Source organism: Typopeltis vanoorti, chromosome 2 (assembly GCF_054136105.1).
Source record: "Typopeltis vanoorti isolate ZY-2024b chromosome 2, IOZ_Tvanoo_1.0, whole genome shotgun sequence".
Taxonomy (NCBI): Eukaryota; Metazoa; Arthropoda; class Arachnida; order Uropygi; family Thelyphonidae; genus Typopeltis; species Typopeltis vanoorti.
The window spans coordinates 124,799,763-124,823,401 of record NC_143550.1 but is presented as its reverse complement, the minus strand read 5'-3'; the positions used below and the strand labels follow the sequence as shown (position 1 = coordinate 124,823,401).

Sequence of the window (23,639 nt, the reverse complement as noted above, 5' to 3'; positions counted from 1 at the left end):
CATAGATGAGTTTCTTCATTCTCTTCCTGGCCATATAGGCTACTCTCTAGCCGCTTCTTCCTTTAATGCTATTGCCTTTGCGGATGATCTTATTTTCATAACATCTACTAAGATAGGCTTGCAGGAACTCCTTGGGGCAGTTGATTTCTTCTCTAATCGAGGCCTTTCTATTAATGTAGAGAAGTCCTTCTCTTTAGCTCTTGTCCCCCTCTGGTCGTGACAAGAAACTTAAGGTACAGATTATAGAGTTTTCCCTGCACGGGAGGCCATTGCATGCTTTGACCATCCCAGAAGAGTGGAGATAGCTCGGTATCATGTTCACCCCAAAGGGAAGATCTTCTGTCCCTTCTATCCTAGAAGCTGGGATCGCTTCTTTGAGGAAAGCTCCTCTCAAGCCCCAGCAAAGCCTGTTTGTTTCTCCTTTCCTACTATCTCCTATCTCGCTTTTACCACAAGTTGGTGCTTGGTAGGACATATATCTCGGTACTGTCCCGAATGGACAGGGCTATCCGTTCAGCCATGAGATCATGGCTCCGACTGCCGCCTGACACTCCTACTGCATATTTCCATGCGTGGGTGAAGGATGGTGAGCTTAGGATTCCATCACTTAGATGGCTGATCCCACGCCTGTGGCTGTCAAGAATCGCACAGTTAGAACTATCTTCTTCCCCCATCTGCAGGGAGGCTTTCTATAGCCCATTAATACAAGACTTTAAGCAGGCTAAAGGCTGGTCCCATTATCAAGGTACTTTAATCGAGTCAGCACCTGCAGAACACAAGAGATGGGCATCTCTGTTACACTGTTCTGTAGATAGTGCTTCTTTAAAAAGTCATATCTGGTGCCTCCCAAACATGACTGGGTAAGTGATGGCACCAGACTCCTCCCTGGGTTCAAGTATATTGACCTTATGAGGATGAGGATCAATGTCCTGCCTACTTGAGCCAGCACAGCTAGATGGGGTAGTGACGACTCCAACTGTAGAGCTGGCTGCCACTACAGTGAGACATTGTCTCATACAGCTCAGTGTTGCTTCTGCACCCACGGGATCCGAGTGATGAGGCATGATGCGGTAGTCTCCATTCTGAACAACCACTTTAAGAACAAAGGTTTGGAGACTGCAGTGGAACCACATTATAGGACCTCTGTGGGTTTGCTTAAGCCAGACTTAGTGATTAAATGAGACGGTGACGTTTGGTTAGTTGATGCCCAGGTGGTGGGAACAGGGTGCCCACTAGCCTATAGCCATAATAATAAAGTAAATTATTATAAAAATAACCAAGATCTAGTTAGTAAGATATGGGAGGAGCATGGGGCAACTCCGAGGTTTACAAGCACCACCATCTCTTTACATTGCGTATTCAGTGCAGATAGTTATAAGGACTTAAAACAGCTTGGGTTTACGCAGAAGGATATAAAAGTTCTTTCCTTGAGGGCCCTACAGGGCACACAAAGTTCTTTCCTTGAGGGCCCTACAGGGCACACACTGGTGGCTTGGCGTTGCCACCAGAGAATGACTACAATGATAACTAGAACAGGCATAGGGTAAAACACTGCGTATTCAGTGCATATGCGTATTCACTGCGTATTCACTGCGTATTACATTGCGTATTCAGTGCAGATAGTTATAAGGACTTAAAACAGCTTGGGTTTACGCAGAAGGATATAAAAGTTCTTTCCTTGAGGGCCCTACAGGGCACACAAAGTTCTTTCCTTGAGGGCCCTACAGGGCACACACTGGTGGCTTGGCGTTGCCACCAGAGAATGACTACAATGATAACTAGAACAGGCATAGGGTAAAACACTTGTAAAGGCTTAGGCCTATATCAAGTCTGGACGTGATGTAAGTGTAGTATTGCCCATAACCAGTACAAAGATTTAAAAAAAAATAAAAAAATTAAAAAACTAGTGGTGTACCCACAACAATTAGTGGTTGGTCCACTGTTATTCAATCTGTACATTAATGATATTGGGAAGGATTTGACAAGCAACATACAGCTATTTGCTGATGATACAAAGATAGGTAGGGTAATCAGGAATGCTGCTGATATGCATTACTTGCAGAATGACTTGAATGGGCTGGAATCGTGGGCATGGGAAAATTGGTGTCAGTTCAATGTGAGTAAATGTAAAGTCAGTCACTTTGGCATGATTTGATATCCAATGTCGTATTATATTAGTGGGATTATACTAGAAGATGCTGATTGAGAAGTTGGTGGATTGAGAGGTGGAGACAAAGCTGCAGAGTAAGTGCCCTCCCACGATGAGTCTTTGAATTCTCTGGAGGTGTTATGTAATAATAAGTGTATACAGCAAGCTTAAAACCAAGCTTCTCTTTCCATATTTAATTATGGATAGTCAGTTTAGAGTTTTATCTTCAAGCAAAAGTTTTCTTTTTTGAATAAGTCTTCTTTTCTATTTTAACTGGATCTTATATTCAGTTCAGAAAAGTTTCAAGTGACTCCCACCCACAAAGGGTTGTAAATTTATAGTACATTAGTACCTTTCGGTGAGCTAAGGATGTTTCTGTCTGTTTCAAACAATTATATATATATATATATATATAATATAATATAATATATAATATATAATAAATAATATAATATAATATAATATATTTTTATATTATATTTTTATTGAAGATGGTAAATTAAATAAAGAAATAGACAACAGAATCAGCAAAGCTGGTATGGTGGGAAGTCAAATGAATAAATTCATATGGAATAGGAGAGAAATTAGTCGGAACACTAAATTAGCTGTATACAAGACAGTGTTCAAACCAGTTTTAACTTATGGATCTGAGAGCTGGGTCAGAAGTAAAACACTTGACCAAAGACTAGAGACCGCAGATATGAGAGTCCTGAGAAAGATTATAGGCGTGAACAGATGGCATCAATGGCAATATCATATTAAAAACGAGGATATTAGGAAAGAACTTGACATTGTCAGCATCCAGTAATGCGTTAGCAGAGCTAATCTCAGGTGGTGTGGTCACTTAAATAGAATGGGAGAGGAAAGATTAGCAAAACAAGTGTTCTCTACCAGGTTGGCAGGAAAACGACCCAGAGGAAGACCAAGACATAGGTGGATTGATAAGGAACAAAGTGCCTTAGACAATAGAAATATAAGATCTGATAATGTTGGAGTCTTGACAAGTAACAGACTGATTTGGAGGAAAATTGTAGATAGGAAATTAATAATGATGTAATTTTTTCATGTAGTACTATCATATCCTGTACATCTCCAATTCTGATATCATGTTTAATACCACTTTCCTTCATAATGTGATCCATATAGATAATGAATAACAGAGGGGATAATGTAAATCCTTGTCTAACACCAGAATTAACATTAAACCATCTTTCTGTACTTCCTTCAATTCTAACTGCTGACTTACAACTCAAATAAAGACTAAGTATTGCGTGATATAATGCCCCAAGAGAGAAGCCATTCAATACGCTACAGTTATATGACGTATTGAATAGCTTCTCTCTTGGCACCTTGTCATATGCCTTTTCCAAATCGACAAAACTTAAATACAGATCTCTGTTATATTCCCATGCTTTCTCGACTATTTGTCATAATGTGAAGATCTGATCCTGACAGCCTCTATTTGGCCTGAATCCAGCATGTTCTTCCCAAGCTTTTCTTCCACAATTATTCTCAACTGTTTCTCAAGTATACTTGCATAGATGTTGCCAGGAACACTCAGTAGGGAAATACCTCTGTAATTCTCACATTCAATTTTATTTCCCTTTTTATATATGGGTACTATGAGAGCTCTACTCCAATCATCGGGAATTCGTCCCTCTGTCCCGGCTTTCTGAACTATGCAGTGCAGCCACTGTAAGACGCTTATACCACCAGACTTCAGCATTTCTGGTTCGAATATCATCTACTCCTGCTGCCTTTCCACATTTCAAGCCTTTGATGGCTTTTTCTACTTCAAGTATGGATATGTATTCCTGACTGCATGCCTGGTCAGTGTTTTTTAATCACTGTGTTGTAATCACTGCTTGTTTCATTTAGCAGTTTTTCGAAGTAATTAATCCATACTTCAAGGATATCTTTTTCTCCCGTTTTCATGTCACCTTTATCATCTCTAACTCCTTTTACAGCACTCTTGCCTCCATTCCTAAGCTTCTTCAACAACCTCCAGAATATCTTACCACCTTCTTGATATTTATTTTCTATATTCTTGCCATCGTCCCCCCCATGACTTTTGTTCAGCTAGTTTTACACACTCTTTAGCATTCTTGCATTTGTCTCTGTATTCTGTAAGAGCACAAGCTGACTTATTTGACAGGAACGTTTGATATGCTTTCTTCTTTTCCTTCACTGACTCTAGAACTTCCTGTGTTCACCAGGGAGTTCTGATTTTTTTATCCTTGTAGACAACCTCACTACGTGCCTCTCTGGCAGAATTAATCAATGTTTTCTTCAGAGTTTGCCACTGAATCTCCAAGGTTTGATTCCTGTTCTCAAACTCTTTAATTTTTTCTTCAATAATCTTTGTGTATTTTAGTCTACAGTTGACATCTGAGAGCTGCTCAACTCCAACAGGTATTTGCCATTATTAAATAACTTTGCTCTTTTCTCCAAATTTTCCCAAAACATTTTTGTATGTCTGACAATCACTTCCTACTCTGCTATTTAGATCCCCAACAAGGACCAACTTTTCCTTTTTCATTGTCAGTAGCTTTCTCTAGAGCCTCAAAAAATTCCTCCACTTCTACCTTAGTAGAACCTTCTGTGGGACCATAGGCACAAATAATTCTCATTGTCAAGTGCCCCATTCTCATATTTGCCCAAATCACTTTACTTGACACTGCCTGCCATTCAAGAAGATGAGCCTCGTATTTTGTGTTGAATACTATGGCTACTCCTTCTTTTCCTTGATTGTCATTGCCTAAATATAACATTTTGTATTTATTGCTCAGAAAGATCTCACCAGTTTTTGTCTTTTTTGTTTCAGTCACCCCTATTATGTCGATCTGGTACTTATCGAATTCCTCAGCTAGCTCCATTTCTTTGCCATTCAGGCTTCTTATGTTGATAGTACTGATTTTCAACTCTGGTGATGTTGAGTTGAGGTGTTTTTTTAAGATTTGTTCCAGTAGCTGACTTTTCGCTGTTCGCCCTGGTTCCCTGGAGAAAACAACGGGGGCCTTGTTTAACTGGGCAACGGCCAAGCCAGCATGAAATTTTGTCATATCGTACCACCATTTTTATTTTGGTTTAACCAATAAGAATACAATTTGGTCGGCTAAATCCCAAATTGCCAGCCCATCCTCGTTCATTCAGTATCCAAGTAGATACCCAACAGGGTGCACCAAGAGAAGGTGAGGATTGGACATTAGGTCAGAAGCCCTGGTTGGTTGTCTGCATTCCTGTAAAGGCTAGAGACTTCCTTTAAAGGAAGTCTTCTCTCAGTTATACAGGTTTGACCCTTAAGCACCCCTGTAAAAAAAAAAAAAAAAAAAAAAAAAAAAATGAGGACTTCAATTTGGATTGTCTTCATTATGGTTTAGTAACATTGGAGGTCAACACTGGAGGATAATAGGAAATGAATCTTTGAATCTATTTTTAGAAAATAAAATTATATTCTGCAGAGTCCCCTCAGATGAGTTTTAATGAATTTATTCTGTATACATTCCACATTAAAATTTTAGTTTTGCTTTTATTGTGGTTTTTTGCTTTTCTTTTAGCTTGTTATATTGTCAAGATTTCTTCCTATACATTAAAAGTGTTATATTGCTAAGCAATACAAGTCGTCATCATCATCATCATGCGTATCAAGGATTTAGGCCTAGCATGGCCTATTCCAGCCTTAGAAATCATCGTTGAATTGTTTAAGAGGACATCCTGGTTTTCTTTTTCCTAATAACTTGTACTTTAAGGCTTGTGTTGGTAATCTTTCTGTTTTCATTCTTTGAACGTGTTCCATCCATTTATGTTTATATTTTTTAATTTTTTCTATTACTGGTTCTTGGTTTAATTCTTTCATAATTTCTTTATTTCTTTTATGATTAAATAGGGTATAATTTGCAGTTTTTCTCATAAATTTCATTTCTGCTGTTATCAATCTTATGTTTGTCTTTTTGTTTTATTGTCCAGATTTCACTTCAATACATTAAGACTGGTAGGGCTAATGTATTATATACTTTCAATCTGGTTTGTTTTTGAACTAGGTTTGGTTTAAATATAGAGTTAATTACACCTGTTATTTTTAAATATTTCGCAATTTTTATGTTTATATCTTTTTAATTTTCATATGTGATCATACATCCTAGATAGTTAAATTAATTCACCTGTTCTAAGATCTTGCTATCTATTACTATTTTAGTTCTTGCTGGATCTTGTCCTTTAAAGGCCATAGTTTTTTATTTTTCTGTTGATATTATCATACCATAATCTTTGGCTATCTCATTGAGATCTAAAATAGCTTTCTGTAAGTTATCTTCAGAATTTGTAATTATTATTTGGTCATCGGCAAAAAGGAGAATGTCTAAGTTCACTGTAGGAGAAAGTTTAATACCTTGATGTAAATTTTTATTCCATTTTATTATTATTTCATTTAAGTAAATATCAAAAAGAGTTGCTGCGAGGGGACATCCCTGTTGGACTCCCTTGGTTTATCTCTCTCGTATATGATAGCTTGTGATTTAATCTTATTTGTATTTTATTATTTTCATATATACTTGTGATAGTTTACAATACAAGCAATCCAAGTATATATATATATATATATTTTTTTTTTTAATATTAACTTCACAAACAAAAACGTTGCAAAACATATGGCATGCCATTGCCATTTGTGGGTAAGTAGTTAAGGAAAAGAAGAGGCATGCGGATGGATGTGCTTCGTGAGTAGGTGGAGATTGTGGTCCTTGAAGAAAACAGCATAGAAGAATGTTCCAAAGACCAGGAGAAAATGGAATAAATGAGGCAGACAAAATGTTGGTTCAATAAATTTGGAACTGACCAGTGAATAGATGTTCACCAGCAGTTGTTGCTTGTATATTTACAAGATTAAATATAGTGGAGATGGTAGCGAGTTTAGAAGAACAGCATCCATAAGTCAGCCCAAGAAGAGTCTAGGCTTGACTGGACATCTGTATTTCTGTGGTATCAAAGATAACCAGATTATTATTAGTGTTTGAGACATTGGTTTTGAAAGATTAGGAAGCTTGAATCATTTGAGTACCACATGTTTTGTTGAATGATGAAAAGGAATGGAGTGTGCAGTCTTCAGCAAAACTATGAATAGGATTTGTGGATGGTGAGAGAAAGTTATTTATGTATAGTAGGATAAGCGTTTCTTTAGTTAATACATAGGTCTGAAACTAATGGTTATGTGTCAAAAGGCTTCCCAGCCAGCTAGTAAATAATCCTGCTGCTGCTTACTTTTTCCAGATTGTGTCTGGAGGGCATCTCAATATAGCAGATTCCCAGAAAGCATAGTATACATGCAGGGGGCACTATCTCAAGAACACAAAGGATGTGAAAATTTCTCCAAAGCTTTCCATGGCTTGTATCCAAAGGTTGGTAAGGTTAGCCAGATTTGTTGTGGAATGAAAACAGCATAATCCATTCTAATTAATCACTAATTAATTAGAATGGATTATGACAGTGACGTATTTAGTTGTTGGCAAACTTCTCTGTTATTTTCAAGAACCTGAGGTGAGGGCAATGGGAATAGTTTGATGGCTGACTTTTGTCTCTCTTCTTCGAGATAAGTAAGATATAGGCTTGTTTCCATACTGCAGGTAAGTGTGATAGCCTCAATAAACAATATATGTTAATTCTGGTGCACAATTGAGGGAATGCCATTTGGACCAGAAGACTTATTATCTATACTAATGAGGATCTGTCTGATGTTTTTCCAGTAAAAACTCAAAGGAGGTATACAGTTTGTACTAGTGGAAAAGTGATTTCCCTTGATTGTCTGTACAAGTGCTAGAAGAGAAGACTGACACAAGGAGGTTAGCTTTAATTCTGGGTGATGTTCTCATTGTGCCAGTTGGATGTGAAAGAGGCAGAAGCATAGAGAGGGAAGCAGTTGTGCTCAACAGCCTTAGCAACAGAATACAAGGACTAAGTGCTACTTAGTCCTTGTATTCAGTCAAAAGAGGTGTCTGGATCAGGAGAGTAATCAGATCTCAGAAAAGAGGAACAGAAATTATGAAAATCATCTCATTTGGTACTTCTGAAGTTCCAGAGACGCATAGCTAAGCTTGTCTAGGTGAAGGCTGATCAAAAGAAAAGGAAATGTGGTCAAAATTATGGTAGGAATTACCAAAAGAGACCTACCATCTATAGTCACACACACACACATACACACACACACACACACACACAGAAAGAAAGAGAAGGTCAAGGGGGTGGGAGAAATGATGAGGATTATCTTTTCATTTCTTTTGGCTTGATCTGCAAAGTCAGAGAAGGGAAGCTAGTTTCAGTTATGAATGCAGATGTCCCTAAAGAAGATGATCTCACAATTTGAGTATTCAGTGTAAAATCAACCTTCAGGAATAAATAATCAAAAATATCAGGACGATTACTGAAATTGGGAGAGTGATAAAGACAGACAGCAAACAAAAGCAACAAACAGAAAGAAAAGGAAATTTTGAGCCAGAGTAAACTAAAGAGAAGATTCCAAGTTGAATAATCTCTAGTATGCAATGCTAGAAAGCTAAGAAGAATCTCATTTAAGAAATTTAAGCAACTATAGACCCTCAACTGTAGTTGCTGAGGGTTTATAGTGGTATGTGATGGAGCATATCAATTAAACTTGAAATGAGATTATAAATGTTAGTCATTTTTTTTTATCTAAAGTTTATGGGATTTTTGTTTTACTTTTGTTGTTTTATACGTTTCTTTGTATTTTTTGTGGAAGATTCTTCATAATCTGCATGCTGTTATTTATGTTAGTGCCTTTTGTGGTGAGGTAAAAGAAGATGGTTCACATACAGGGAATGTTCAGTCTATTATCCATGTGTGGCTTTGATAGTGCCCTCTGCATGCTATGCTTGCTGGGAATCTGCTATATTCAGATGCCATCCAGACACAATCTGGAAAAAGTAAGTAGCAGCAGGATTATTCACTAGCTAGCTGGGAAGCCTTTTGACACATAACAATTAGTTTCAGACCTATGCATTATCTATCAGGCAATCTGTGGAACAGCTATATTGCTTTAAATCTTCAGACAGAGGAGATAATGAGTGCACTCTATACTGGATATCCATTTGGATGTTGAGCAGATGAGGATGGAGTTGCAAGTTTATAATTTAAGGATCAAATTATAGGTATTCTATAGTAGTGAAACTACACATACATTATGATGGTAAAACACTTTCTGATATCATGGTAGCTGAAACATTACCTTGTTATACAACTCTCTCCCACTGTTTTTCAGCAGGAAGAAAAGCATATAAGAAGCATCAATGCAACAGAAAAGAAAGAAGAGCTGCAGAGGAATTAGAGAAGTACCATCTCAACATAATTGGTGCCACATAATGAGGCTAAGAAGGCTAAGGATGAAACCTGTAAAACAGGTTTCATCCTTCAAAAGAATAGAATATAAGATGATTTAGGAATAAGGGAAAGAATGGATTAGCTATAGTATTCAATACTAACCATGAAAATAAACTTTTTGAATCAGAGCTAATTTCAAGTAAAGTGATGTTATTAGAATTATTATTATTTCTGAGTGATTTTATTTTTAACATAAAAAAAAAAAAATCTGATGCTAAATTATAAACTTTTAATATACCCACAAGCTTAGTTAGCTGAATGGTTAGAATATCTCCACTCCAACAAACAGGTACAGGTTTGAATCTCACTACAGATATGGATGGTTGTGACTGTATTTAGTCAGGAGATAATACTCATCGTCCAGTGCAAAAGTTTTCAAATATAGTCCATATAGCCATCTTTATTAGTGTGAAAAAGGTTTCATTGGCCTGACAGCACTAATAAAAGATGACTATATAGATGCCTGGGCAGTGCTCGCACCTTTTAAGTAGTCCAAGCTTAGGAAAAGTCCAATGCCAGGGACTGTATTCTCAAAAGCTCTCTGGTCAATTTTTGGAAACTTTCAAAGTTACCATTTCCCCCCCCCCTTCAGCTATAAAATAGAGATGGATCTTTAATATCCCATATTCCTATCTATTTTAATCACTGAAATGAAGCCTTTGGCTACTGCTGATGATTAAAATTTACACTGCAGCTGAGAGTTCATTTATGAAAAATAAAACTCTCTGATATTGGATTGCTTCAGTATTGAACAAGGGTTCTTATCCTCTTAAGGTTTCATCCTAGTCTCTGATGAGAATCAACCAGTTCTCATCAGAGACTGATGACCTCCAGTAACAGCTGTCAAGCCAGTGAAACCTTTATCAAAAGCACTAATAAAAGACATCTATACAGACACCTGGGCAGCACTCATGTTTTTAAGGTGGTACTCTGGCATGAAGGACTGTATTCTCATAAGCGTTCTGGTCAATTTTCAGAAACTTGCAGTTTCTATATTTTCTTTGGCTCTGAAATATGGATCCTTAATATCCTCTATTTCTAACTATTTATAACATCATTAATATGAAGACTTTGGCTCTTGCTGATAAATACATGTTATTTTAGACATGCAGTTCACTAAGTTCCTTAAATGCAATGAATATCTAAATCGGCATTGAAAGATATGTTTTTCTATATTTAATATTAGTATTTTTTTTTTTAATTAGAAAGTTCAAATTTACTCAAGAAATTCATATCTAGTTTTCCATACTTGGATTCCATACAAACAGTTTAGAATGCATTCTTAAAAAAAAATTAAAAACTTCCTGAAAATTAGAAATGGAAAGCAAGTGAAAAAAAAAAATGTACTTCAAATAAAAAAATCACTCAATGGATTAATAATCTACTTACAGAAACCTCTTCACCCTGTAATAATTCTTCAATAACAATAGTGTCTCCAGCTTTTCCTAGAGCTTTATTCTAAACAAATTTTTTCAAATAATTTAATAAAAACACAAGGCATATTTCTAAACACAAAAAAGTTATAAAATATTTTTTTAAAAAACATTTTAAATTGTATTTTTAAAAAAATTAAATTAAAAATTGGGTGTAAGTAAGCTTACATTAATTCAAGGGTATGGAATGACATGCATGATGAACATCACTTTCTCCTTTCAGCGAGAAAATGGAAGTACAAAAAAAAAAGGGGGGGGGAGGACTAAAACTATTAGGCAGGGTGAATTGGGTGAGCATGATGTATGTAGGAACCTTTGGGATAGCTGAGTGTGAAAATGGAATGATCAAAGAATGCTGAAAAATAGTTTCTCAGGTCTCAAATCTGAATGGGACTGTCATTAAAATATACAAAAGTAGTTGGGGATTCAGTGGGCTATTACAATTTGTGTATTGCTAATGCTGGAAGCATCAGGAATAAAGGAAGGAGTTTTTTGTATTGGTTAATTCAAATAAACCAAGAATCATGTCAGCAAGAAGAGCTGATTGGCTGAGGAGCTTATAGTACAGAAAGTAAGGGATAATATATTTTCAGGGAGATTCATAAAAAATACAATTTTCAAAGATAAAATATCAAGAATAAGATTCCATGGTATTGATGGTTTTTGCCTTCAGAAGGTTTCCAGCTGATGAGAACTGAAAATTTAAATCCACTATAAAACTAGTAAATCTCTTAATCAAAAGTACCAATAAAAGGCAAGTATAATTTCTAACCAGAGTTCACCATTTTTTAAGTGCAATATCAAGGCAACTCGCAAGCTGGAGATTGTAAGAGAACACTGTAATTTATTTAAACTAATGCCAAAAACATCAGAAACAAGGGTGAAGTGTTTTGGGCACAGTGCACATTTTCCCATTATGATGAAACAATGATAATTCCAAAAGCAATATCTATAATAGGAAAATGTGCAGTGAAAAATTATGTATACCTGTATTTAATTGCCTTTAATTAAATCCCCTAAATAATAAAGCTTTATATTTTTATATGTTCTCAGAACCTTTTATCAAATATTTAACACTTTATCTGGCAAATGTTGAAAAATACTAATTAAAAAGTATAGAGTAAGCTACTATACTACATCATGAAAATGTTTTCTATACATATTGTTTTGTGATGAAATGTGCACTAAGAAGAAATAAATCATTGTACATTCTTGTAGATAACTGTGAGATTTTAGGGAAAGCCAATGTATACTAGAATATTAATTAAAAACTTTAATTAATAATTCCTATATTTCAGTAATGTTACATTACCATCTTCAGGGATCATAAAATAATGATTGTGCATGCAGGCACTAAAACTAAGCAAATGTGGTTGAAGAAAGCTACTGAAATCACTGTATACTATTTAAGTAACAAAACCTCTGACTTCCAGTTATTTGTAAATAGGAAAACCACAGTGAAGAACTAAATTTATTAATAACACATAAAGAAACATTTCGTTTTTTATAGCAAAAAATATCCTCGATGCAGTAGAACAATAATAGTAACAATGAAAATCTATTTAGCATATAAAGTCAGAAATTACTAGAATAACAACATTAGGGGAAAAAAAAAAATTCAAGCAGTTAAGGATCACAATTTCCCCTACTATCAAAATCAAAAGATGGTTCTTAAGTTCAGTAGATGTAGTAGGCCTTCAGAACATTCTTTAATAGAACATTCAATATAAATACTTCTATGTAATAATGTGGAACTCTTTTAGAAAATACAAATTATTATTATTATTATTATGGGTGCTTAAGTGCAAAAGAGGAGTGCTTATGGGTTACATTTTCTCCAAACTTAACACATCTTTCATTCCATTTATTACAGTTCTTTAGAATGGTCTTTCCCAAATTTACTCATTTGAATGCAACTGAGAGTTAAATTAACAGATTCTTTCTTTCTTTATATTCAATTTTCCATATATGGGACAGTTATATATTTTTTTGTGACCTCTTTTATATCAGGTGCTTAAGAGTAAAATGTGTATAACTGAGAGGAGACCTCCACATAGCCTTTAAAGGAATGTGGAGAACGAACCAGGGCTTCTGACAAAATGTCCAATCCTCACCTTCCTCTGGTGCACCCTGTTAGGTATCTACAAAGGATACAGAACGAACAAGGATGGGCTGGCTATTTGGGATTTAGTGGACCAAATTGTATTCTTATTGGTTTAAACCACAATATAAAATGATGATACAACATGACAGAATTTCATGCCAGCTGGAGCGTCACCTGGTTAAACAAATCCCCCCATTGTTTTTGCCAGGGAACCAGTGTGAACAACGAAAAGTCAGCTACTGAAACAAATCCTGAAACACACCCCAACACCACAGTTCAAGACTGGTACTATCAACATAAGAAACCTGAATGGTAAAGAAATGGAACTAGAAGAATTGGATAAGACCAAACTGACATAATCGGTGTTACCAGAACAAAGAACACAAAAACAGGCGAGATCTTTCTAAGCAACAAATCCAAGATATTGTTTTCAGGCAATAACAATCAGAAAAATGAAGGAGTTCAACTTAAATACAAGGCTAATCTTCTTGAATGGCAGGCAGTCTCAAGGAGAGTGATGTGAGCAAATATGAGAATGAAGAACTGGATAAGGAGACTTATTTGTGCCTATGGTCCCACAGAAGGTTTTACTAAGGTAGAAATGGAGGAATTTCTTGAGGCTTTATAGAAAGCAACTAACACAATGAAAAAGGAAAAGTTGGTCCTTGCTATGGAACTAAATAGCAGAGTAGGAAATGATTGTCAGACATACAAAAATATTTTGGGAAAATTTGGAGAAAAGAGCAAAGCTAATAATAATGGCAAATACCTGTTGGATTTCTGACAAAGACATGGACTGCTTATTATTAACACAATGTTCGAACATAAAAATGTGCACAAATTCACATGGAGAGAAGAGGCAAGGAATAAAAAAAGTCTCATTGACTCTGTTATTGTTGATAGTGATGTTTTCTCACTGGGTGCAAGAGACACTAGAATGTACAGAGGATTTGAAATTGGAAGTGATCACTTTTAGTTTTGAGAAGGATAGAAATTGAATTTCATATTGAAAAGAACATGGGAGAAAGGTTTAAAGTGAATAAAAGTTGAGCAGCTCTAAGGTGCGACCTACAGATTAAAATACATAAACATTATTCCAGAAAAATGAAAAAGTTTGAAAACAGGAACCAAACCTTGGAGGTTCAGTGGAAATCCTGAAGAAAACATTGAATGATTCAGCCAGAGAGGCATGTAGTGAGGTTGTCTGCAACGATAGAAAAATCAGAAATTCATTGTGGACAAAGGAAGTTAAAAAGGCAGTGAAGGAAAATAAGAAAGCTATAAAAAGTTCCTGACAAATAAGTCAGCTTGTGCTCTTAGAATATTTAACCATGTGGATATGATTTTGTGTTCGTCACACATGTCGAATTGGATTTTAGAAAAAAGTATTGATGCTAACACAGATTGATAAGAAAATAACTATTTATCAACTTAAAAGTGAAAAGTAAAATTGGAGTGGCAAATGAACAGGTAAGCCTTCTTTAAAAGGTGCTGAGATACCAATTTGATACTTAACTGTATAAAAATTAAGAACAAGTTTCACTCTGCCAAAGCCCAACATATTTATAAACGAGCAAGTTTAGCACTATTATGGGAAAACAGGTATATGCTACTTGCCAAGAAATTTCAAAAATAAATTCTTCCATCAGTGCACGACGTGATATACTATCATTCAGGATATCCCGGAGCTATGGGATATCCTGAATACAATCTTCGACTCTACCACGAACAAAGAATTCGCTAAAGTTAAAAACCGGCACCAGAAGAAATTCGAAATCCTCCAGCAATGCAGTGCTATGCAGCAGCTGCAATTACATCAAGATGGCGTCGTTGTGAACTTATCATCGGTAACCTTAACTAAAGAAGCCACGAGTGCACACAATTTTGCCGTTACTCCTAAAAAAGTTCCAAAAACCAAAATAATGGCTTACGTTGAACATGGAATATACGACCTGCCTCCAGCAATAGCCAATAATATTAGGTTAGACGTGGCAAATATCCATTCTAAGCCTCCCAAAAATAATATCCCGCATAAAGAAATAATGCTCTAAAAGAACTATGCAATAATAACCACATTACAATAACCAAATTAGACCAAGGAAATGCAACTGTAGTAATGGATACAACAGAATAAAAAAGCAAAATGCACACACTTCTCCAAGACCAGTCAACATATCAAATTATAGATCGAGATGCCCACCAACTCACTAAAGAATAAGGTGTGCAAGTTATTGAACAAAGTCACTTCCTGGCCAAAATAAACAGTCAACAAACTCAAACCCTTTTCACATTAAAACACCGAGAATATATGGAGCTCCAAAAATTCACAAAGTACACCTTTACGCCCTATTGTAGATAGTATAAACAGTCCTACATATAAACTAGCTAAACATTTAGCCAAACTACTAGCCACTTGCACAAATAATTCTTCCTCTTTTGTTAAAAATTCTACCCACCTAAAAAGTATTTTAGAAAACCACACCTTAAATAGTTCAGATCTAATGGTGAGTTTTGATATCACCTCATTATTCACTAATGTACAATTGACTGAAACACTTAACTTACTAAATTCACAATTTCCCCTTGATATATTTCAGCTATTTAAATTCACAGTACAGGCAGGTTATTTTACATGGAAAGGGAAAATATACAAACAATTAGATGAGACAGCTATGGGATTCCCCCCCCCCCAGTCAACTTCTACATCGAACAACTGGAAAAGCTAGCTATCAACACAGCCACTCTCAAACCTAGTCTCTGGCTACACTATGTTGATGTTGTGTTTGCTATTTGGCCACATGGCCCAGACACATTGAATATATTTTTAATGCATCTAAATAGCCAGCACCCTAAAATCCACTTTACAATGGAAATAGAAGCCAATGACTGCCTGCCCAGCTGGACACACTGATCACACGTCTTCCAGAAGGTTCTTTATCATTTCGGTTTATAGAAAACCCAAACATACAGGGAGATATTTACACAAACAATCACACCATCACCCTTCTCAACAATATGGTATCTTAAAAACACTAACCCACAGAGCTAGAGCAATCTGTTCCAATGACATTGCTCTCACTGCTGACTTTCTCACCTACGTCACACCTTTCTAACTAATGGCTATAATCCCCATAAGATTGATAAAATATTAAATGCTATCCAGAAATCCCTTCACTATCTACCACAGAAGACTATAACAAACCATCACTATCCCATACATTAAAGGCACATCTGAAAAGATATCTAGGGTGCTTAACAAACACCAACTGCGCACCGTATTTAAATCTTATGTGAAATTGGCAACTCTCATCTGTTCACTTAATGACAGATTCACTCCTTTATCACATCCAGGAGTCTACAAAGTGCCCTGTTCATGTCATCGAGCCTATTATGGAAAGACAGGAAGAACTGTGGACATCTACCTCAGTGAACACAAAAAATATATCCGGCACTTTCCCTATGGCAAGTCGGGTCTGGCAGACTATGCTTTGGATACCCTGACATGCAGGATCAATCGAAAAAAAAAACAAAAGTACTGCACAGAAGCTTCTACAAGTCAGAAAGGTTGTTCCTGGAATCAACAGAAGCCTTAAAACATAAACTCCAAACCTTAATAAGTATGGCTGTATAAATCTACCAAAGATTTGGGAAGGTCATCCTAAGACCAAATTAATATTTATTTTTATCTTATTTTTTTCAAAACTTTGGACTACTGCTTTTTTTTAAAACTTAGATGCTGCCTTATTAGGACTTTAGTCTTGTGTTGCACGCTGCGATTACTTATACTAGTCCCACTGTTACACCGGATTGTGGTTGTTTCGCATTTGTAACAAACTTTGTTTATGTGCTCTGAAGATGCTGGATATAATACCAGCAAAATATTAGCTTTTAAGTTAATAAATAGTTATTTTCTTATCAGTCTGTTCGCATAAATACCGTTTAAATACAATTCAGTATGTGCTCTTAGAGAATACAGAGACAAAAGTAAGAAAGCTAAACACTGTCTAAAACAACTAAACAAAAGTCATGGGAAGACTTTGGTGAGAACATACAAAATAAATATCAAGAAAGTGGCAAGATACTCTGGAAGTTGTTGAAAAAGCCCAGAAATGGAGGACTGAACATTTTGACCGAGAGTTTGGGCCTTCGTAAATTCAATGCATGATTTGTTTCCCACAAGTTGACCGACAACCAAAAATTGTATCAACTGAACACTGCAAGGACCTCATTAAAACCACTCATAAGGACTCAAACTTCCTTGAAACGATCATTACTGGTGAAGAAATGTTGTGTTTTGAGTATGAGCCCAAAACAAAGCGCCAGAGTGCTGAATGGAGACCACCAGAAGAGGGGCATCCAAAAAAAAGTTGCTTGGGGAAGTCAAAAGTAAAGACAATGCTGATTTGTTTCTACGATTCCAAGGCATTATCCACAAAGAATTCGTTCCCTGGCCAAACGGTCAATAAGTTTTATCTCGAAGTTTTGAAGCGATTGACAGCGAGAATTCAGTGCGTAGGGCATGAATATCGCGATGCAGGCAGCTGATCACTTTTGCACGATAATGCACCATCTCATTGTTCACACATTTTGAGCAAAAACCAAGTTTGTGTGTTGGATCACTCGCCTTCCCCTGACTTCATTTGCCGATAAAAGGAAAGCGATTCGACACCATTGAAAACATTCAAGCGGTAATAACCAAGACCCTCAACAATAACCCAAAAACCGATATGAAAAACTCATTTAACGAATTAATTGACCATGCCAAATGCTGTATCGAAGCTGAGGGAGAGTATATTGACTGAAATAAGTTATTTGAATAATTATAATTGGCCTGTGTTTTATTTTCTATCAAAAGTTTGGTTTCTTTTTGGACAGAGGGTGTATACCAACTTTGCTAATTCTGTTGTCTGTTTCCATACATGCTGGCCTCCAGAGCTCCACTGTCATGCACTCTCTATCTCCTGTACATAAATGACCTTATCTCACTGTCTTCAAATCATATCCATTAGCTATGCTGATGACAGTATATTTCATTCTTCTTCTTCTTCATTTGTTAATTCTTTAATATCAAAACACAATTCTGTCTCATCTCTCGTGAATTGATTCCTTCTCTACTCTCAGAAGAATTTACCAAGAAACTTGGTATACTTTTCCTTTCAAGACACTGCTTGTCACTGTACAATTGCTAATACTGTATAAATATTTTATCTAGCCTTGAAATGTTGTTCACTCATTTGTGGTGGTGCACCTAGATCTTATAATTTATTCACATCCAGAAGGGGACAGTCCATTTATGTGATGATCCCTATCTCTCACAGATTCCTCCACTCACACTGTCATAGATGTTCCTGACTTGTTTTCTGTTGTACAAGTATTTCCCTGAACAGTATTTTGCTGAACTGGCCACCATCATTCATCTGCAAAACTAAGAAGATGAGTAGCTGCTGGTCAATATCAATTTACTGTCAACTGATGGTTGTGGGATTTGTGAAAAAAGAAAAAAAAAAAAAAAGGTGAGAGTGGCTGTTCGAAAATAGCAGAGGTGGACCAAATGAAAGAAGAGAAAGCAAAGTTGTTCAAATTTACAGAACAACTTTGCTTTCTTCTCTTTAAATAGATCTATCTCTGGTATTTTGAACAGCCACTTTCACTGTCTTTCCCAAAACTCACAACCATCAGCTTTTTAAGAGATGTGAACAGATTCCTTTTCTGCTCTTATTATTCTCTTGCTCACACATGATACTTGATATGCTACAGATACTCCAACATTTTGTTCACAAGTCTGAAATATATATTCAAAAAAAAATGGAATGTCACTATGGCCTATGCTATTCTTTTAGTTAAACCTTCATAACACTGACAGTGACACTATTTTTCTGATGTAGAAGACTTTACTGAAAATTGTACTCCTTTTGTTCAATGGACTATTGATACTGTGAGGTGATACAAAAAATGAGTTCAAATATCTAAGCATTTTCATCTGACAGAAGCAGTAAGCAAAAAACTCATTGGACACAAAAGAAAATACAAAACTAAGTGGAACTTGAGACTGTAACTGAAAATGTAAATTTTCAGTTACAGTCCCAAGTTCCACTTAGAACACTCAAATTGTATGAACTCAAGTTTGTGTGTTTGCAGAAATTGTTACAATTATTGTAATCTCATTAACTTCACCCATTCAACAATTCCACTGGTTACTGAAGACAGTGTTATTTTTATGAGGTTTCAAGACCTACTTCATGGTTTTTCAAAGCCTCTTGTAATATCAATGTTAAATTATCTTTTAAGGGATATATATCATTCATTCCAAATGTTCTCCTGAGAGCAACAAACTGGAAATGGTAACTAATTAAATACTACTAATAATGCAATACTTACTTTAATTCAATGCTTTGTTGTTGAAAGTTTATTTTTCACTTGGTTAGAGTATAATAAATTTAGTTTAATCCTTTATCCAAGTGTGAGCAAACAAAGTTTGCGCCTGAAAGTATCTTCAGGACTGGGGTAAAGTGGTACAACACAGGGCAACTTGTTGCAAAGGTGCCCGGTGTTGTACCACCGGACACCTAACATCACTCCTACCTCAGTATCTCCCATAACGCAAAACGCATCTCCTTGCAGATATGTATAATGTTATGCATTAAGGGAAAGGCCAGACTAGTTTTGACCTTTATTGAGATCGCTTCATTATTTCTTCTCTTCATAATTTAATAAAAAGTTGGCACGCCGTTTGGCAACTACCATAAGTAGAGATGACCATGCTAATGCTTCTGCCTGGTATTTCCACTTGGGCCTGGCTCCCACTGAACGGCATTGTTGTACCACCTTACCCCAGTCCTGAAGATACTTTCAGGTGCAAACTTTGTTTGCGCACACTTGGATAAATAATAAATTTAGTTTAATCCTTTATCCAAGTGTGAGCAAACAAAGTTTGCGCCTGAAAGTATCTTCAGGACTGGGTTAAGATGGTACAACACCAGGGCAACTCGTTGCAAAGGTGGGGCAAGCTACCAACACTCCTATCCTAGTATCTCCTATAATGCAAAACACATCTCCTTGCGGATATGTCTAATGTTATGCATTAAGGGAAGGGCCACTACCCAGACCGGTTTCGACCTTTATTGAGGTCTCTTCAGTGGGAGCCAGGCCCAAGTCGAGATATCAGGCAGAAGCATTAGCAGGTCATCTCCACCTATAGAAATTGCCAATTGGTGTGCCACCCTTTTTTTATAAGTTACTCTGGATTTAGAGAAAGATGTTGAAAGTTTATTTTCCACTTGGTTAGAGTATAATAAATTTAGTTTAATCCTTTATCCAAGTGTGAGCAAACAAAGTTTGCGCCTGAAAGTATCTTCAGGACTGGGTTAAGATGGTACAACACCAGGGCAACTCGTTGCAAAGGTGGGGCAAGCTACCAACACTCCTATCCTAGTATCTCCTATAATGCAAAACACATCTCCTTGCGGATATGTCTAATGTTATGCATTAAGGGAAGGGCCACTACCCAGACCGGTTTCGACCTTTATTGAGGTCTCTTCAGTGGGAGCCAGGCCCAAGTCGAGATATCAGGCAGAAGCATTAGCAGGTCATCTCCACCTATAGAAATTGCCAATTGGTGTGCCACCCTTTTTTTATAAGTTACTCTGGATTTAGAGAAAGATGTTGAAAGTTTATTTTCCACTTGGTTAGAGTATAATAAATTTAGTTTAATCCTTTATCCAAGTGTGAGCAAACAAAGTTTGCGCCTGAAAGTATCTTCAGGACTGGGTTAAGATGGTACAACACCAGGGCAACTCGTTGCAAAGGTGGGGCAAGCTACCAACACTCCTATCCTAGTATCTCCTATAATGCAAAACACATCTCCTTGCGGATATGTCTAATGTTTACACTTGGATAAAGGATTAAACTAAATTTATTATACTCTAACCAAGTGAAAAATAAAATTTCAACATCTTTCTCTAAATCCAGAGTAATTTAATAAAAAGATGGCACACAGTTTGGCAACTCCCATAGGTAGAGATGACCTTGCTAATGCTTCTGCCTGGTATCTCCACTTGGGCCTGGCTCCCACTGAAGAGACCCCAATAAAGGTCAAAACTAGTCTGGGTAGTGGCTTTTCCCTTAATGCATAACATTATACATATCCGCAAGGAGATGTATTTTGCATTATGTGAGATACTGAGATAGGAGTGATGTTAGCTTGCTCCACCTTTTGCAACGAGTTTCCCGGTGTTGTACCACCTTACCCCAGTCCTGAAGATACTTTCAGGCGCAAACTTTGTTTGCTCACACTTGGATAAAGGATTAAACTAAATTTATTATAATGTTTTGTTGTTTATGAAAAAACCACAGCAAATAACTAAATTTATTAATAACATTAATGGAGAGAAGGGTCAAGGAATAAGAAAAGTGTTGGAAGACAACGTGTTACCAAATATATTGCAAAGCATTATGAAAAGACAAGTGAATCTTTCCAAAAGTTTTTGGAGCAGAGAAGAAAACTATTGGAGATATCGGAATCATGTCAGTTAGAAAAAACTAATGAACAGTTATCCGGGGAATTCAACACCAACCAGAATATTTCAGTTTTAACTGATTCTGTAAACATACCAGTTATAAAAGGGGATATAGGAAAGGAAAACCTTAAAAGAAAGCGTGATTGTTATTGTTGATAGTGATGTTTTCTCACTGGTGCAAGACACTAGAGTGCACAGAGGATTTGAAATTGGAAGTGATCACCATTTAGTCTTGAGCAGGATAAAATTGAATTTCATATTGAAAAGAAGAACATGGAAGAAAGTTTTAAAGCGAATAAAACTTGATCAGCTCTCAGATGTGAACTGTAGACTAAAATATGCAAACATTATTCAAGAAAAAATGAAAGAGCTTGATAACAGGAACCAAACCGTGGAGATTCATTGGCAAACCCTGAAGAATACATTAACTGATTCAGCCAGAGAGGCGTGTTATAAGGTTGTCTGCAACAATAGAAAAATCAGAACTCCATTGTGGACATAGGAAGTTAAAGAGGCAGTGAAGGAAAAGAAGAAAGCATATCAAAAGTTCCTGGCAAATAAGTCAGCTTGTGCTCTTAGAGAATACAGACACAAATGTAAGAAAGCTAAACACTGTATACAACTAGCTAAACAAAAGTCATGGGAAGACTTTGGTAAGAATATAGAAAATAAATATTAAGAAGATGCAAAACATTCTGGAAGTTGTTGAAAAAGCTCAGAAATGGAGGAAAGAGTGCTATAAAAGGAATTAGTAATGATAAAGGTGACAGCAAAAAATTGGAGAAATAGATATCCCTGATGTATGGAGTAATTACTTCGAAAAATTGCTAAATGAAACAATTACTGACAACACAGTGGTAAAAAACACTCAACAGGCATGTGGAAAGGCAGCTGGAGTAGATGATATTCAACCATAAATGCTCAAGTATGGAGGAATAAAAGTCTTACAGTGGCTGCACTGCAAAGTTCAGAAAGGCTGGACAGAGAGATGAATTCCAGATGATTGATATATATATATTTCTATATATTAAATTTAGTTTAATCCTTTATCCAAGTGTGTGCAAACGAAGTTTGCACCTGAAAGTATCTTCAGGACTGGGGTAAAGTGGTACAACACCGGGCAACTCCTTGCAAAGGTTGAGCAAGCCACCAACACTCCTATCTCAGTATCTCCCATAATGCAAAACACATCTCCTTGCGGATATGTATAATGTTATGCATTAAGGGAAGGGCCACTACCCAGACTAGTTTCAACCCTTATTGAGGTCTCTTCAGTGGAAGCCAGGCCCAAGTGGAGATACCAGGCAGAAGCATTAGCAAGGTCATCTCCTATATGAGCTGCCTCTTTTCTATATATATTTCTATATATATCTAATCATGTTGGAGGCTTAATGGATTTTTTACAACACTCAAAAAGAATTAAAATAGAATTTAATACTTCCTATATTTCGTCCTAGTCACTAGGACATCTACGGGGATTACAAAAACAATTACTGTAACATATACACAAATAACAAACAATACTAAGCCCAACCACGTGGGTGACACTAAAGTCCTATCTAGGTAGAGCGCCCTGTAAGGGCAGTAGTAGGTGGCCTGGAATGTAAGGTGGGAACTCTGGCGATGAGTGTTTCCCAAATCTTCGGAAGCTTAATGCAACCATATTTATTGAGATTTGGTTGGTTTTTGAGAGCTGCTGCTGCTTCTAAGAAAAGTCTCTCTTTCTTGAATTTGCTGTGGTGGAGCATGGTGGTTTTCTTCCATGATACCCTGTGGGTGGTGTCCAAAACATGGTCAGTCAAGCCTGAATGGCCATAATTGTGTTTGAAGATGTAAGACTTGTGTTCCTCTAGACGGATGGATGCTGATCTGCCTGTCTGTCCAAAGTACGCCAGCTTACAGGAACAGGGTACTTTGTAAACTCCAGGCAGAGAGAGAGGAGGAAGCTGATCTTTCATAGAACGGATAAGGATAGCCAGTTTGCGGTGGGGCTTATATGCTGTGTGTAGATTGTACTGTTTTAGTATCTTGGCTATTTTTTCGGATGTGCC

The 23,639-nt window shown here is 36.5% G+C and overlaps 1 protein-coding gene across 2 annotated transcripts in view; it reads right to left on the bottom strand.

Annotated features, from left to right (window-relative positions):
- The window catches only part of Gart (trifunctional purine biosynthetic protein adenosine-3 Gart), a 270,858-nt gene that overhangs the window by 169,751 nt on the left and 77,468 nt on the right, over positions 1-23,639 (bottom strand). For both annotated transcript variants that reach the window (XM_090408017.1, XM_090408026.1), the window contains exon 6: positions 10,925-10,993. In XM_090408017.1, coding sequence (XP_090264143.1) covers positions 10,925-10,993 — 69 coding nt within the window. The remainder of the gene's footprint in view (positions 1-10,924; positions 10,994-23,639) is intronic.